Source organism: Argiope bruennichi, chromosome 3, assembly GCF_947563725.1.
Source record: "Argiope bruennichi chromosome 3, qqArgBrue1.1, whole genome shotgun sequence".
Taxonomy (NCBI): domain Eukaryota; kingdom Metazoa; phylum Arthropoda; class Arachnida; order Araneae; family Araneidae; genus Argiope; species Argiope bruennichi.
In genome coordinates this window covers 70,149,853-70,167,245 of record NC_079153.1, presented here as the reverse complement: position 1 = coordinate 70,167,245, position 17,393 = coordinate 70,149,853, and the positions used below count along the sequence as shown (strand labels likewise).

At 24.0% G+C, this 17,393-nt stretch overlaps 1 protein-coding gene across 1 annotated transcript; it reads left to right on the top strand.

Annotated features, from left to right (window-relative positions):
• The first annotated feature begins 1,782 nt into the window (after positions 1 to 1,782).
• On the top strand, positions 1,783 to 17,005 carry LOC129963458 (box C/D snoRNA protein 1-like). Its single transcript, XM_056077853.1, has 10 exons — positions 1,783 to 1,875; positions 6,115 to 6,218; positions 6,386 to 6,558; positions 7,586 to 7,674; positions 8,720 to 8,826; positions 12,036 to 12,104; positions 13,659 to 13,817; positions 14,404 to 14,522; positions 14,901 to 14,939; positions 16,914 to 17,005. Exons 2-10 carry the CDS (start codon positions 6,160 to 6,162, stop codon positions 16,943 to 16,945), a joined length of 846 nt encoding a protein of 281 aa, XP_055933828.1. The 5' UTR covers positions 1,783 to 1,875; positions 6,115 to 6,159; the 3' UTR covers positions 16,946 to 17,005.
• The last annotated feature ends 388 nt before the right edge of the window (positions 17,006 to 17,393 follow it).

Here is a 17,393-nt window from a genome sequence, read left to right as displayed (position 1 = left end):
TTATTGAAAATCAAAATGAGAAGAAATTAAGCTTCAAAAAAGAAAAATTTCTTGAGAAAATATAAGGGTTGAATAAAATATGACTTAAATATTATGCAAAAATTAACAAATGATATTTTACAATTTAATTGAAAATTCTATTGACTAATTTAGAATGCACTAATATTTTTATATTAAATTAAAAAATAATTTTTATTTTTTGAAATTAAAAATTACATTCTAAATTTTCTTTAAAAGTTTTAACTTCTGTGCATTATTATAAAAGTAGAAAATTCAACATTTAGAACAAATTTATCCACGATATTAGAATTTTTAATACAAATTTTCTTTTAAAATATTATTACACCAATCGTATAATTAGAAATAATTGATTCTGTTTGGCTACTTTCAATCAAAATTCTGATTTTTAGCATTAAAAGAAGAATTAAATTGCTGTATGCGTAAATAAATGTATTAAGCATTTACGAAAAAAAATTAATAAATTAGAATAAGAAATATATGTATTGAAAAAGTACTTTTTAAAATCATGTAATATTAATCAGCTTATGCATATATTTTTAATTCAATATAAATCTTATTTTAACAAAACAAAAATTAGTTTTTATTAAATAGAAAATATTGAATATTTTGATGATTCCTTTGAGGATTTTTGGTTATCATACTTTCTTAAAGGAGAATAAGCCACATTTTATCAAAAACTTAACTAAAATAATATATATATCTTTATAATGCATATTTTTACAAGTATGAATTATTCAATTTGAAAACACATTTTAAAGAGTTCATCATGCACATTATCAACATTAAAAAAAAAAAAAAAAAGAATGGACAAAACTGCAAGAAAGAGATTACAGATTTTTATTATTGCAATTTTTAGACCACAAAATATAAATGCTTTATTGCTACTATAAATACTAGCAAATAACAAAATCAAAGCATGCCTGCAGTTATAAAAAATGTTTTAAATGTTCTATAACACTAATTTATTACTTAATTAGGTAAAAAATATATATATAATTTTTTAAAAGCATCATTTAAAAATTTTTTTAGCTAATTTAAAAAAAAAAACATATAGCTTTGTACAACAGCAAACAAAATATGGGCATTAAAATTAATAGTATAAAAAAACTAAAATACTTTCCAATGAATACAGCCAAATTGCAAGAAATAAAATGAAAACTACATCGAATTTGTATTCCGAATAAAGCATAATTTTTAGCTTCCATTAAGAATTTAAAAGAAACTTATAAGTTCATTCCATTACTTTGTGAAATCTTTAAATTTCATTTAACAAACCAATAGAAGATAGAATTTAATTATGAGTTAACATATTAGTTTCTTGCCATTTAATTAATTATAAATAGAAGGCGCCTGTAGAAAATTCAGCTTTCCCAAGTTCCCACTGTTCTCAGCCACAGTCAACATTAATTTCTAGTCAAAAATTAGATTCATAAAACTTGATTATTAGCAAAAATAAATATAATATAACACGGTATTATTCTTTTATTAAAAAAGATCGTGCATAAATAAGGTCTGCCTTCATCATAGATCCAACCGACATTCGACCACACTCCACCCTATACATTCCAAAAATGCGCTTCATTCTTGGCGGGTAAATAAATTTTCAAATTTTGGCGAAAAAAGCTTTTCCGAAAGCAACCATACATCGATTCCCCCATTTCCATCACTAGCGGAATGAAATCCGTCCTCCAGTGCTGCTTCCCCCCCACTTCTCCCCCCTTTCAACTTCAAATGGGGGGTTCAAGCGTCCTCCGGTTAACGAGTCTCGACTTTTGCAATGTTTTGGAGTCGTTTTGAGCACATGGTATTTGAAATTGTATAGTATTGTGTTGGTTTATTGTTCATTTCCATTCAGTAAGTTCTCTCAGTTGTTTTCTTATTTTAATAACATATTGAATTAAATGTATTTCTGAATGTGTTTTATTTCTAATAAAAAATGTTAGTCCATTATTACATTCTATGCTCTATTTCTAATTATAGATTTGTGATTATTATGTTGTTTAAAAGTTTTGACAAAGTTTAATTTTTAAATTAGTAGCCGGCTTAGACGACCAACTGGATCGACCCATGTAATTAGTTATAAAATGCAAAAGCTGTTGACAGTAATCATTATTGTTAAATACATCACATTCATAATTTCAAATTATAGCCATCCTAAAATGGTATTTTTATTTGAAGTAACATGAACATGATGGATTATTATTTGTAAGCAAGGCGATGTATAAGATTGACGATTCAAACAAATGTTTACAATAAGTTACACATTTCAATGTTAGATAGTTGGGAAATAATTTCTGTTGGAATAATTATAAACGATTGACGTTGCCTAGCACTTTTCATGAATTGATTTAAATTTCATGTAGCGTTATTCAAACAGTTTGATTTCAAGTAAAAAAAGGTATAAGAAAAAGAGATATTTGAAATAAAGTATGTCATGATTCTTATGAATCATACCATATCATAAGATATGATACATTTAAAAGAATTGATGCTTTTTTAAGGTGCATTTATTATATATGTGTTATTTATTTTATGAATGTATATTATATAGTTTAAATTAATAAAATAAAACATTTATGTGATCTAAAAACTATTTAAATTTTATTTTATTATAATGTTATCATCAGTTCTCTCTATTTATGTTTTTTAGTTTAATTAATTGAAAGGCTTATTTGGCTTCTAAGCTTTGAAATGAAACTGAAGATTTCATAATATCTCTCCAAAAAACTGCTTATTACAAATTTAATATTGTTAAAGAAGCTCATAAAAAATTCAATTTCCATGAAAAAAAAAACATTTTCTATTGGTGAGTGAACCAAGAAATGTCTTCTCTATGTCCATTCCATTCTTCTTCGAGGTCTTATTTATTTTTCTCTTATTTGACTATATAGGGTATATGTATAGTGTTCCCTTTGAGTGACTTTGGCAGCTTATCATAATAATTAATTTTTAAAAAAAATTAGATTAAATATTATACAATGCTTTAACCTATGTCATTAGAAATTTATATATTTGTACTTTAAAATGGTATAAAAATTATTGTTGTGGGATAGAACTTAAAAACATTATAATTTGCCTCAAATTTTAAGTAATTAAAATTTTGAAAAAAAAAAGTTGTTAGTTACATAACATTCAGTATCCATAGTACATCTGTGTCAAATTTGATAACTTTATTACCACTGTTGATCACCAACAAACATGCATTCATCTTGAGTAGCATTTAAGATTTAGATCAGCTTTAATTTTGTAGGAAAACATAGTTTTTATTTCTTCACTTTTATCTCCGTATATATCAGACATGATACATTTATGCCGAAATATGAATTTCTGTCTTTTTAGAATTAAATTTTATCATTCTTAAGATGTTAATTTTCTTTTATATAATAATTTTGCAATATTTTTAATATCTTGGATACTTTTTGTATAAATTTATTCATTTTATTTTCAGTTTATCTTGTTTAGCACAATTCAATATTTATGAAGTTTTTTTTTTTTTTTTTCCCCAAGCCTGTGTCATTTCTGATATATAGAATAGTAGAATTGAATAACATATTTTGCTGTTAGAAACAAAATATTGTAACGAACTTAGGGTAATCAAGATTTTTATATTGTTACCACCAAAATATGTTATTCAATTTCATTGTATGAATGACATTATAGATGCTGAAAGGTTACTATCTATATATGTTGATAAAATTCTGTTTTTGGTTTATCAAATCAGATACTTTTTAGTTAATAATCATTAATATTTGCTGAAAATTAATGACTGAATGCGTCATTTTAATTTTATGTTAATATCGATTATTGGATTTTTGTTTTATATTTAAGTCTGGTTATTGTTATTTCCTTTTGTCTTGCTAATCAGTGAGTAATGTAAATTATTCCAATATTATGATCATGTTACAATTTACTGTCACATACAAATTCAAAAACAGATAATCTAATATTATATTATTGGTAATTCATTTAGTGATTTCTGCTTAGATTATGAAATCAAGTATATAAAGATAACTACAAAAATAATTAAAAAAACGTCTAATTTTTTTATTGAAAACTTATATCAAAATATGTGAATATTGAAAGTAGAAAGATTTTATTCTGAAATCAAGTGTTTAAGTGAGGAACTAGTTCCACAATAGAATTTTATATCACTTATGGTTCAATTTCATACTAAAAGTGAATAGTTTTGTAATATGTCATGCTATGTGGAATGGATATAAACAAATAAAACTTGTCTTAGTTAGATATTTTTATTTATTGTTTCTTTTACTTGGGTTGGTTTAGAATTGTGTAATCCTTCTGCATTATTTTTATATTATGAACTTACATTGCTTTTCATCACTTTCTGTTTAAAATGAAAAGTCAATATAACAGAATTAAAAGTCATAAAATAAAGTTTAATTATGATTCGGGCATTTAAACGTTACAAAATTGTGGCAGTATTTATAGATTTGGTAGGATATAAAACCTTTTATTCAAAACATTTTTAACTTTGGTCATAAATAAACCTTTAATGCAGGTGAGTGGGAAAACATTTTACTACCTTTTAAATCAAGTTTTAACATTAAAATGTAAAACATTATGAAAATGTGAAGCATGATGTGAAACATTTTTTGAGTTAAGGAAAATCAGCTGTGTCGCTCTTTTACAATATATTTTTTTCTTCATGATGTTATGGAAAGAGTTCAATTTTCGCCCATTATTAAGATATCTTTGTAAGAACTATGACTAGCTGGAAATACAGTCTGAGGAAGGAAGCAGGAAGAAGAAGGTGCATGAAAGTTTCTGAAATCATTATTTTAAAAGGAAATTTGTTGAAGTAGCATTTTGGATTTTACACATTTTAGAATTATTATTGGAAAATAAAAGTCTACATAATTCAAAAGTTAAAAAGGAGCCTGAGATTCAGTATTTAGATTTCAAATATTTGAAACAATACATTAAATTTAAAAAAACCATTCTTTTAATTCTATTTATTTAAATTATGGTGTCTAATTTACTTCATTTGATTATGGGAGAGAATCATATTGAATTGTAATGATTAGCGAGTTATCTATTTTTTTCTAAAATCAAACTATTTTGTTTAGTTTTGATTCATTCCATAGACAGTACATTGAAGTAATGAAAAGGTTATGTTTTTTAAATTGATTTATCCAAATGACAATCTTTTTCTTAATAAAAGTTAAAAGATAATAAAAAATGCTAAAATAAGTTTATTTTTGGTTATGCGTGCTGAAATAATAGATGTAATCATTGATTTTATAACATGAAACATTTTTATAAACATGAAAGGGGAAGGTAAGTGAAGGAAATATGAGGTCTGGTTTGCTGATTTTAAAAAAAATTTTAATGTTGAAGCACTGATAATCTTACTAATTACAGGGTTATGGTTTACAAATTCATGTAATCTCTTAATTTATTTGAAGCATTTTCCAAAATATTATGTAATGCTTGTTTACAGTTTTTTAATTTCAGTGGAACACAGATGTCAGTCACAACTCATTTGTTACAACTGAAAAATTTGTGGAATTAATTTAATTCTGTACTTCAATAGATGACATAGAAAATTAAAATAGCAATATTTTTGGTCATCTGCAAACATTTCTGATAATTTATTCAAGATTTCTGTGGTTTATAGTCAAATTAACTGCTGCTATGTAAATAATGTGATTGGGTCTATACCTATTAAAAAGAAATGAACATTGATAAGCTTCTTTCTTCTCACGGAATAATTTGAAAGCACTTAATTATATAAGATATTCATTCTATTAAAGCAACTATTGATAATGACATCTAAAAAGTTAAGCATTTGTTCAATTAGTAAAGTGATCTCAAATTTGAGAAATGCATTCATATATGAATTGGACGAAAAACTTTTATTTCAAATCTGTAATATAATGATAAAATATTTCTCCCCCCCCCCTTTTTTTTTTTCAGAATGGTCTATTTTTTTAAAAAATTTAAATTGTGTTTATAGATAAATTCATTTTTGTATTTGAGTAGTTAAGATTTTTAAGCTATTTTACATATTGTTAATATTTTCAGGAATTTCTTTAATTTGTTTATCATTTATTTTCTTATTTTATTTTACAGAATAATCGTAATTATTTAAGAAAGCTAAAGACATTCCAGCAAGCCATGGAGGATCTTGATGAGAGAAGTGAAAGTCCATCATCTCCAGGAACAGTTTATGAAAAGTAAAATTTTAAATTTCTATTTTACTTGCATTTCGTTTTTAAAAATTAGTGTTTTTTTTACTAATGCATTGTAATTATAATAATCATTGATTATTTTATAACTCTAAAATGAGATTTTCAAATTAACATAATTTTTATAGTATTTATTTTTGAATTTTTCTCCTTAGCTTGTGTACAATATGTGATAAACCTTCAAAGTATCGTTGTCCAAAATGCTCTACTTTTTCATGTTCCTTGGAATGTGTGAAAGTACACAAAGATGAAAGTGGATGTGATGGAGTTAGAGATAAAACAGCTTATATACCAATAGAGGAATTTCATGAGCGCCATTTATTAAGTGGTAATTTTATTAAATTGTCATTTTTGATTTCCACTTCTGAATATTTTTTCTGGGTAATTTCTTTGATTGGTGTGTTTAAATATGCTCTCTATAGTTAGTAACAAATTGCCAGTAATCGAAAGCTTTTTGAAATATATTACACTCATATAAATATTCCATAATATAAACCTATGGTATTTCGAAATAATTGCTCAATTTGAACAGAACTTAAATTTTAAATATTTAGTAAATCAGTATACAATAAAATATTTATTGCATATTATTTTATATTGATTTTTTTTTTTTTAGTTTTATGAAGCTTTTTTTGTAATTTTATAATGTACAAAAACATTAGACATATCATTGATAGGCATTTAACCACATCTGTCTCTCTACATATTGTCAAATGTCACCAACTCTATTTAATGCAATTTATTATTTTTGTGGTCAGAATTTTTGAAGTAATACAGATGCTTCCAAAAAAAAGTTGATGTGACAGAGAGAGTTTGTTATGTTTGATTTATAACATAAAATTTATATCTGTAACTTTTGTGCTTTAATTGTAATAGTTTGCATTAACTTCTCTTGTTGAATAATTTTGAACCAAATTCTCAAAATTTCAGTTATAGTTATATATATATAAAAAAGAAAAAAATCGTTTTTAAAAAGAGTGTTGTATTTCAACTACCATTCTTTATCAACAATCTGCATTAACTGGAAGAATTTGTAACTTTTAATTATTTACTTTAATATTTAAGCTTAATTGGCTTCATTTTTGTTTTAAAACACAGATTATTTAATATAATTTTTTTCAATCACAGGCCATTTTCTTAAACTTTAATATTTTGCTTGTAAATTTGGACCTTCTAACATTTTGATGTTTAATACACTAGGCATTCATAATGTGAGTTTATAAATATAGATGATGTATTTGTAGAAAAATTATTTATTTTCAACATGTATGTATTATTATTTTGACTTTATACTAAAAAGAACTTAAAAATTTTTTAAATGGTTATAATTTGTTTACTTTTTTATTTTTAAATAGATTATCACTTTTTGGAAAATATTGGTCGCACTATTGATAATGCTCAACGATCAAAGAAAAAATTTGGCTTAATGCATTACTTACCTCATGTAAGATACATTTTATTTTTTAATCATATATTTTTGATATTATATATAAATATGGTACAGAATTTATTAGTATAAATATTGAAATAGTAAAAATGTCTTAAATTACATGAAAATGTTTTTCAGTTTTAAAATAAAATTGGAATTTGGGATTTCTAATTCTTAACTTAATTGTAAATTAATTTGATGTTCCCATAAATATATCCTTTAAACTTCAAAGAGCTTAAAGTTATTAGTTATTAAGTTAGAGTTATTTTGTATTAACAGGAAGAGTTTTTTACTAAAAATAGTTTAATCATTTATGTTTCTAGATTAAATTGATTATGTACAACTATTATAATTTTTCTATTGAAAATTTAAAGCCTAATGTAATGTACATTTTTGAAGTTATAATTCATTCATTTTATGACAAAATATTGATTTATGCTGTTGTGATTGCAAGGAATGCTGATTCTTGAATGATTCCATTTATCTTAAGTTGCTTTGAAAATTTAAAGTAATAAATGTCCGGTTCTGGAACTCCAGCATGTTTTTTGGCATTGCGAGTTTCATTGGATTTTGTAGAAAGCAACATGCTATTAAGTGGTACTCCCTATTCTTAATTTTAATTTTTAAGAATTGTTCTGGACAAATATACAAAGAACAAGTCACTTTCACATAAAATAGGCTCCAACTTTGCATATAAAAATATGAGAATATTAAGAAGGTCAAACAAGGGGTTTTAGAGAGAAAAAATTTGAAAAAGTTACTAATTGAGATGAAAATATGTAAAATAAAGAATGTAGTTCTCATATTGGTACAAAACAATACTTAAGTTAAATAAAAATGTTATGTTATTTTGATGGCATCAAGAAATCTAACAAAATCCTTTGATTATTTAATTTTATTTCTGTTGTAAAATTTTGTTTTATTATATTGTCTCTCTGTTTCATATTCTTTAGTTATTTTATGTGCTGTCTAGTAAATTGAATTATTTAATACATTGAAGACCATTTTCTTTAAATAATATATAAACCACTGTTTTTCATGTATCAAATTTTTCTTTTAGAATCTATATAGATTACAGAAAGCTGCAAGAGAGCGCAAAATTGATCTTCATATTCTTCCTCTTATGTTTGCAAGAAGGAAAGCTAGTACTACATTTCTAAGATACAAGTTTGTAAATTCACTCTTTTTTTAATTTCTGGCTCTTTAAATTTTTTCCTATCTTGCTTTTTTAAGAATGTTTAATTATATATTGGATATGCACATACATTCGTATGTGTGTGTAATATGAAAGATTGGATGTTAGTTTTTAATATAATTGTTTTCTCTTAGTAATGCAAAACTTTTCAATAGTATACTTGGGAAATAATGAAGAATATTTAGGATATATTAAGAAATAATGAAAATCAATATACAGATAATGATAATTAATTGACTGCAATTTTCATTAAGATTTTTTTCACAATGTTCATTAATATCAAATCATCAAAGTATGAGACCTTTGTTTTTGTAATTTAAACATAAAGTAATTCTTAAAACTTCATGTCAATCTCTTTATTGCAGAATCATTTAAAATCATATCATACTTAAAAATTCATAGAACTTTACATGCCAAATCTTCAGTATAACAATTAAGTATCATCTGCATGTGTTTCCAGTTATATTACTTATGTAAAAATTAATGTGTACATAAAACAATGTAATTGAAAAATTGCGTATTTTTAGTGTTATTTATTCAATTATAACAATTTCTTCTAAGATTTCAAAGAATGTCATATATTTTCTATCTGGTATCAAGAATTTCCAGTTACTACTGTAAATGATGATTTAGAATGTTTACAGATGTAGAATACTTTCTTTTTATCAATATATTTTGAAGGAACATTTCTGAACTAAAATGCCCTCATATATATATATATAGGAAAATAATTCAAATTACTGAATTTAATCATTGTTGGATATCTGAAATTCTTGTAGTCATCTGAGACAGATATTTACAGGGTCGCCACTGTACTGGGGGAACCAGGAAAATAAGGAAGTTTAAAGTCCTTTTTCCTCCCTCCTCCCTTTCACCTAAAAAAATGCCATACTTTGTATAATTAGCAAAGTAAAAGTGATAGATACCATACATGCATTCTAAGAATAAAAGATAGTAGCTGTAGCACCAAAAATGAAACTGTGTGGTTGCAGAACCCATCCTTTTTCTACTCACTTTTTACTTTTACATTTTTTTTATAGATATGTCTAATTTCGATTTTAGAGGCAAATGTTCTCTTTCCATGAAATTCATGAATTGCAGCTAATGAAGGTGCACAAGTTTGCTATAACTGTGTGGGAGAACAGAATAAATTTCTCTGGCAGAAATAGCGACATTCAGTCTGCAAAAGTTAATTTATTGAATGATTTATTATTTAAAAAATTGTAAGCTTATTCAGAGTGGATTAAAGAATCATTTAAAGCAATGAGCTGCTGAATGGGTTAGATCAGTTGTTGCAAAATCTGTTGCTGCATACTGCTCAGCTTGTAAAAAGATAATAAGCTTATGTGATATGGGAAACAGTTATTTATTAGTCATACCAAGAGAGTAAAACATGCCGAATTGCATGCCTGTTCAAGAAAAGTCATAATTGATATTGCACTTTGTAAGTAAAAGGAATACAGGAGATGGTGATATGCTAAATCTGAAAACATCAAATTTAATATTTAAAAATAAGCCAATTTCGTACTTTTTAGTTCAAGAACAATAATTTAAAAATTGACTTTTATGGACATTAAAACTTGTTGTGTCACATTTGTCCTTTAATGCATTCAATGATATATCAGAAATATTTTCACATATGTTCACTCATAGTGAAATAGTAAAAAAAAAAAAAAAAAAAAAAAAAAAATGTATTGTAGATCGTACAAAAATGTTGTATGTTATTTGTTATAGATAAGCTCTGTTTCTTCAACAATCTCTTAAGAAATCTTTAAACAATTTTTAAAAAATGTAATAGGCTTTGACAAAGATTTGACTGCATTTTACAAAAATATTAAAGGGATCTGCTGTAAGAGATATTGGTGTGAATCAATCAATAGATTCACCACAAGATATTAGAATTCAATATTTTTAAGGTGTGCCACTGTTCAAGAATTGTTTGAGATTTTTTTTTTAAAAATTATATCGTGTTTGGATATACAGCTACTTTTACAAATTGGTGAGGATGGATCAAATGTAAATTAGACATTAAGATGTCAGAAAAGATTTTCCTTGTAAAAATGATTGTAAAATTGTAATTCCAGGTACTTGTGCACTACACATAATCCATTGAACATTTCAGTATGAAGATAAATATTTTGAATGGAAAGTAGATGCTACTCTGAGAGCAGTATATAGAAATTTAAAGATTATCTAGCTAGATGTACTGATTTCTTGGAATTTACAGTTCTTCTGAATTTTCATGGAAGTTTTGTTCTATTCTCTGAGTAGAAAATATCAGTGTTTGTGGAAGTAGTCTAAAAGTTTTTAACAATATAAAGACATACATAGATTTGAATATGTATATATTAAAAAAACCCAACCTTTTTCTAGAATCTGTAGAAAATCTGTCTTTTTCTAGAATCTGCCATGAGTGATAATATTACAATTATCATTATAAATTGATTATGATTAAAACTAGCTTCTCTTATATTCCTAATATTCTTCAGCCATTTCTTAAAAATTCAAACTTATGACTTTTCTTATATGAAAACCTTTTCATATTTGTTAAAGAGTTAAGGGAAAACATTGTTAAAAGAAGCATAATCAAAAAAGCAAAAATATTAGGCAATTATTTTTGATAGAGCTTAATGAATTTAAAAATCTAAGGCTGAGAAAAAAAAGAATACTGATATTGGAATAATGATTGCAAGTTACTTGATTACTAGTGAAGCTACTGAAACTAAAAAAAGAAGAAAAATGCTTTGTACCAGAAGGTTTTATAATTGTAAAGAATACTATAAGAAATGTTTGATCACATGCCTAAAAGTTTTACTGTTTTAATCCATATTTATAGAAGAACCTTGCTTTTTTCACTCATTAAAACTATAGATTGTTGTTATTCCATTCTAATTAGAACATGAGTTCTCTTTGCACATTTTCTCTTATATTGCATATGTAAAGGGAAAATACAGGGGATTTTATTTATTTATTTATTTTCCAGATTTGAGTGGTAACCCTGATTTAAGCTGGCTTATTTTGCTTAAAACAAATGCTTTTAAATTCTTTTATATTAAGTTGACATACAAACTTCCATCTTTTTTTTTTTTTTTTTTTCTGTAAAAGGTAAAATAAAATAATATGGAAATAAATATTTTGATATTTTGAAACTAAGAATGAAATTCTGAATTATTTATTTTAGTGATAGAAGAATATTTTGGAAACTAGAATGGAAATTTCCACAGTGTGATTTTATATCGTGTGATGATAGGTAAGATAATGAAATTTCTTCTATTTTTAACAAATTAAAAATATTTTTTAGTAAATAATTTTTTTAAATATTTAAATTGCATTTAGTAAAGTTTATTTAGAATAACTCTTTAGAAAGCACCAATTATAAATTAAATAAAAATCAAAATATATGCTTCCTAATTTTTATTATATCAATTGCAATTATTTTTGTTGTAAATTCTGTACAATTAATTTTGCTGCAGAAGTTAATTAAGCTCTGTTTTGTGTATAATGGTCTTAATCTTTTGTTTATTATTGCATCTGTTTTAATGTATCTGAATTTCTAGAAAATATTTTCAGTGTATCTTTTTGTCATAGTGACTATAAGAAAAGAAATGATCTATTTTGATGAATAATGAGCTTTATGAAAGAAAAAAATAGATATTAGATAATGTAAAATGAATCATACATTAGACCAAATAATCAAAAAGTCTTAATAATAGCAGGAGGGAGCTTTTTAAGCATCTCTGTAATGCTTTTCAAGATAAGACTTTACTTACCAGTTAAACAGATGCATTTGCAAAAAAAAAAAAAAAAAAAAAGAAACAATTTAATATCAGAAATTTTTCTAAAAGTCAACTACTCTGCCTTTATGTATGGTTTCATTTTAATACTGTTTTACATTATAATATTTAAGATGGTTTTAGATTGTTAGTCTGTTGGCAATCTCACTTCTTTATTCTTTAAATATAGTGTAATATGTAAAATCTATTAAATATGTTGTATGATATGTTAATATAAATTTCCTTTTTCATGTTATCTCATTTATTTTATCTCCCCCCTCTCCCTAATTCTAATTTATATTTGATAGTGAGTAATTTAATCAGTTAACTGTTTGAATCAGGAAAGGTTTCATAAATACTGTTTTGATTTCTATCAAAAAACATAAATTGGAATATTTTCCAGAACTATTTACTTAACAAAATTTATAATGGAAATAGAAAGATGAAAGAAAACTGTATACAATCAATTTTCTTAAGTATAAAAATTATTGGAGGCATTTAGAGCTATAAAATTAGAAGAAATTCTAATGTGTTCTTTAAATCAAAATGGTTAATGTTACTTCGTATTTTTTTTTTTTTTTTAATTTACATTTTTGAAACCTAACTTGATTAGAAAATAAACTTTTTATAGTGAATCGTAGAATTTTCTTGGTAAAGTGATTTATGTAATTTTTACTATTGAATATATATTATTAATGTTTGTTATGATAATTATTAGTTTGTCTCAGTTTTTAATTTATATTATTAAATTTCATTGGATACTTCATAGAAAATATATAACGCAATTCAATATGTTTTTATTTCTACTGTCTCAATAAGGTTTGATATAAAAAAAAGGAATTTTGTAAATATTGAGTTATTTGCAAAACATATGTAATTATAATTATTTCAAATTTAAAATGAATATTTTCTTTATACTTATATTTTCTTTCTTGTAATTTCTCAAGAATTAATACATGAAAAATTTAATTAAAATAATAACATTTGATAAATCTTGCAAAGAAGTAAATAAATTATTCACTTCTTTCTAGAGTTGATGAAGACATGTTACTTGGAGCATGCTTGGATAAATATTTATTACCTGAATCTATAGATATTGCTGGCAATAAACTTATGTATTATCAATCATTGGGTCATAAAGGTGTTTCTGTGTTTCTTAAGAAAGAATCATCGGCAGCTAATGAAAACAAGTAAGACAATTTGTGGCTACAAGTTAAACTTTTTATTCAAATATTTGTCACTTATCAAACTTTTGCATAATTTTTTTAAATATAGTTTCCTTAAAAGTGAATTTGTAGACTTTAATTTATTCATTTCAATCAGTAAGAAAATCAATACTAATTATTCAAGAATATAAAATGAATAATTCATGAGCTTAAATGCAATATAATTAAATTTAAAGTAATATTATGATATTCAGTTTAATGATTATTCTACGAAAATCTGTGTATCAAACTATTAATAATTTATGATGATTATTTAGTTCATGAGTTTTCATATGAAGCAAAAATTTACAAATTAGGATTTAGAACAGAATATCTGAGGAATTCTTTGGTTTTCCTTATTATTTTTAATTTCTAAATTAGTTTTTTGCCCTTGCTTTTAAATTTAAAAAAAATGGTATTGCTAACTTGACTGGTAATGGACTGGAAAAATGGTATTGCTCTAAAGACTTAGGATATTTGAAGCAATTCAACCAGAGAATTTATTTAAAAAATTGTCTGTTTTAGAAATTTTTTGAAATTTTTTTTAGAATAAAGAGTTACTTTTTTTCAGGTATGTTTTATTGAACCAAAATAAAAGTCTAAAAAGAAATTTCAGAGGAAAGAAAATAATTGAATTTCCTACTCTCTTAGTTGTACCTAACATTCATATCTCTTGTTATATAGAATCAAGTAAGTTTCTAAATTGTATTATTCACTTTTCTCAATTTTAATTATTTTTAATAAAAATATTATTTAAAAATGTTTTGAAGATTAAATTTCTGACTCATTTTAGTCTATTTTTGAAATTACTTTTGTGCCAAGTTTCTAGTTTTTTGAGAAACATTTTGCATTGAATTTTTTAAAATTATTATTTATTTTTTTTGTTTTGATATTTTATTTCCTTTTTGTTTGTATTCATCAGCTTACTGTACTATAGCTATTTTTTAATTTACTTATTGTTTTAAATTATGTCTTTTGTTTATTTTGTTTCTTTTTATAATTCTTTAGTGTCTCATAGTTTTATTTATTTTCCACTCATTCTTACACTTTTTTGCTATTTTTTTATAGAAGATTCGTATGAAGGAGAAAAATGTTCGAAAACCGATGGTAGGTATCTGTTGAATATAAAGATTTTTTTTTTTTTTTGAATGAAAAATAAATTGGATAAGTAATAAGCTTTAGTCATTAACAAAGTAACAACTTTTGAAGTAAAATTATATAATCCCATTAAAGTAAAGATTGTGTGTGTTTGAGAGGAAGAGAATAAAAGAGCTAGAGCAGTTGTTATGAACATTATTAAATTGAATGATTTTGTTGTTTGTAAGGTGATTCTCAGAATATGATATATTTGGCAAAAATATGTACTAAAAAATTTAAGATTAACAAATGATCAAAAAATTATTAGCTTTAAATTACTATTATTATATTTGTATTCAATAATTTTACTAATTAAATTGTCCTTTCACTTTTGTCATTTATCTTAGTGCATGATTATTTTATTTTTTCAAGCTATGCATAGTATTTGAATCTTTTGTGATATTATTATATATCCATTTTCCATATGTTGAATAGTTGCACTTTAAAAATACTTTTCTTGAAAGAGAATGATAAGTATTAAATATTTCTGTAGTAATTTAAAACAATTTTCTTTAATAATTTTCTGAAATATATTACTCACAATTTTGAATTAATATTACATTTTATGTTCAAATGGATATAAATTTTATTAATGAGATTTAAAGCGAAGAAATTATAAATATATAATCCTAATTAATTCAATTGAGGGAAAAAGCCATTTTGAGTGCTTTTTTTTTTTAAGCTATGAGTATTTGTTACTAATTTGCATCTACTATGCAATTCTGAATGCATTTAGAGTGAAACAATTTTAAAACTCTTTGCAGGCTACATTTGTTTTTTTAATTAGGACTAATTATTTTTATGACTACAGTATTAATATTTTTTTATTTTGATGACTTGATGTTGCAATGAAATCCCCCCCCCTCCTTGAATATATTACTTATTCATTTAAATGAATTTTAATTCCAAGTACAATTGATGCAGATTTTCCATATTTGTTTGTTTTTTAAACCTCTTGCGGTATTCCATATTTTTCAGATTGTTTCTTTTATATTTATTATGGAGCAAAGATATGAAATTTATTCTTACTTAAAAGCATTTATCGAAATTTAAGTATTTTAACTATATAAAAGCGGTTCCATTAATTTAATACTTGTTTTATTTATGATCAGATGTCTGTCTTCAAACTAGTAGCTAATATTAATGTCTTAGAATATTCCTGAATACATTTGTTTCATTTTTTTTTTCAATGATTTCCATGGTGTTCCAAAAGCATATAATATCCTGAAAAATCATAATATTTTTGTCTTTTGTCATATTTTATTTTAAACTCAATATTAATTTGCTATCCTGTATATACCTCCTTCTGCAATGATATCTCAATGTGGCAATCCTGTATATCAAAATAAACAAATTATTGGTGTTTTAATATACAAATCTCATAAACACATTTATTAATGTAATAAAAAGTTTTTTCTTATTTTAAAAATTTTCTATTTTTTTTCAGTCTTTAATTTATAATTATAAATATTATGGAATCTTGAAATCAATCCCCCTCCCCCCTTTAATGCATTGTTTAAACTACTCAATCAGTTGATATTTTTAAAAATATTAAACTAATATATTATCACCAAAAACACTTAATTGTACACAATTTCAGAATTCTGGCCTTTATTGAAATGAATGAAAAATTCCTTCTTTATAAACATGATCTAAGTTGAGTTGAATAAAAATTTGTAAAAATGGAGATACCTTAATAAAGCTGTCAAACTTTAATTTAGAAAATTTGGATATTATGGAATAAATATTAAGATATTGTTTTCGATTTATTACTAAGATACCTAATAAATATAGATATTCATCTATGACTCATTTTAATTATGATTGTGTTTTAATAATAAATCATAATTTTGTTATAATGTTTTTACAAATCTTTCTTAAACATGTTAATTTTATTTTTCATATTTTGATAAAATATTTTAACAAAAACTTACTCTATTTCAGGTCCCAATGATGAAATTAAAGATATTGACTGACAGAACAATGTGTAAAATATTATTGTACATAATATGTAAATAAAACTTTCTTTTCATTGCTATTTGTGTAGTTTTCAGTTTACCTGGATAGCCTGAAATTGCCTCATAAAATAAAATATTCATAATGTTTTGTTGATTATGATTTAAATAAATACTTTCAACTATGTCTTAAACCTTTCAAAAATTAATTAAAATTTGATATTTTAACTCTGATGATAATTTTATTTTATTGCTGATATATTAATTTTCTAAAAATTATTCTTGAACAGTATCTTAATACCTTATGTGACAGTTATGCAGGTTTTTAAACCAGATTAAATAAATCAAAATCATAAATCTATACTTGAATTGATTTGCTTGTGCTATTCTTATATGAGCAGAATTGTTTTGAATTCAAAATATGGGGTTACTTCTGACACAAATTTAATTTTTAATATTATAGTACCAC

Excerpts from the sequence above, each read along its gene's own strand:
- LOC129963458 (XM_056077853.1), top strand. The coding sequence starts at position 6,160 with ATGGAGGATCTTGATGAGAGAAGTGAAAGTCCATCATCTCCAGGAACA. Across the intron at positions 6,559-7,585 it reads TGAGCGCCATTTATTAAGTG|ATTATCACTTTTTGGAAAAT; the intron begins GTAATTTTATTA and ends ATTTTTAAATAG. Across the intron at positions 13,818-14,403 it reads TCGGCAGCTAATGAAAACAA|GTATGTTTTATTGAACCAAA; the intron begins GTAAGACAATTT and ends ACTTTTTTTCAG.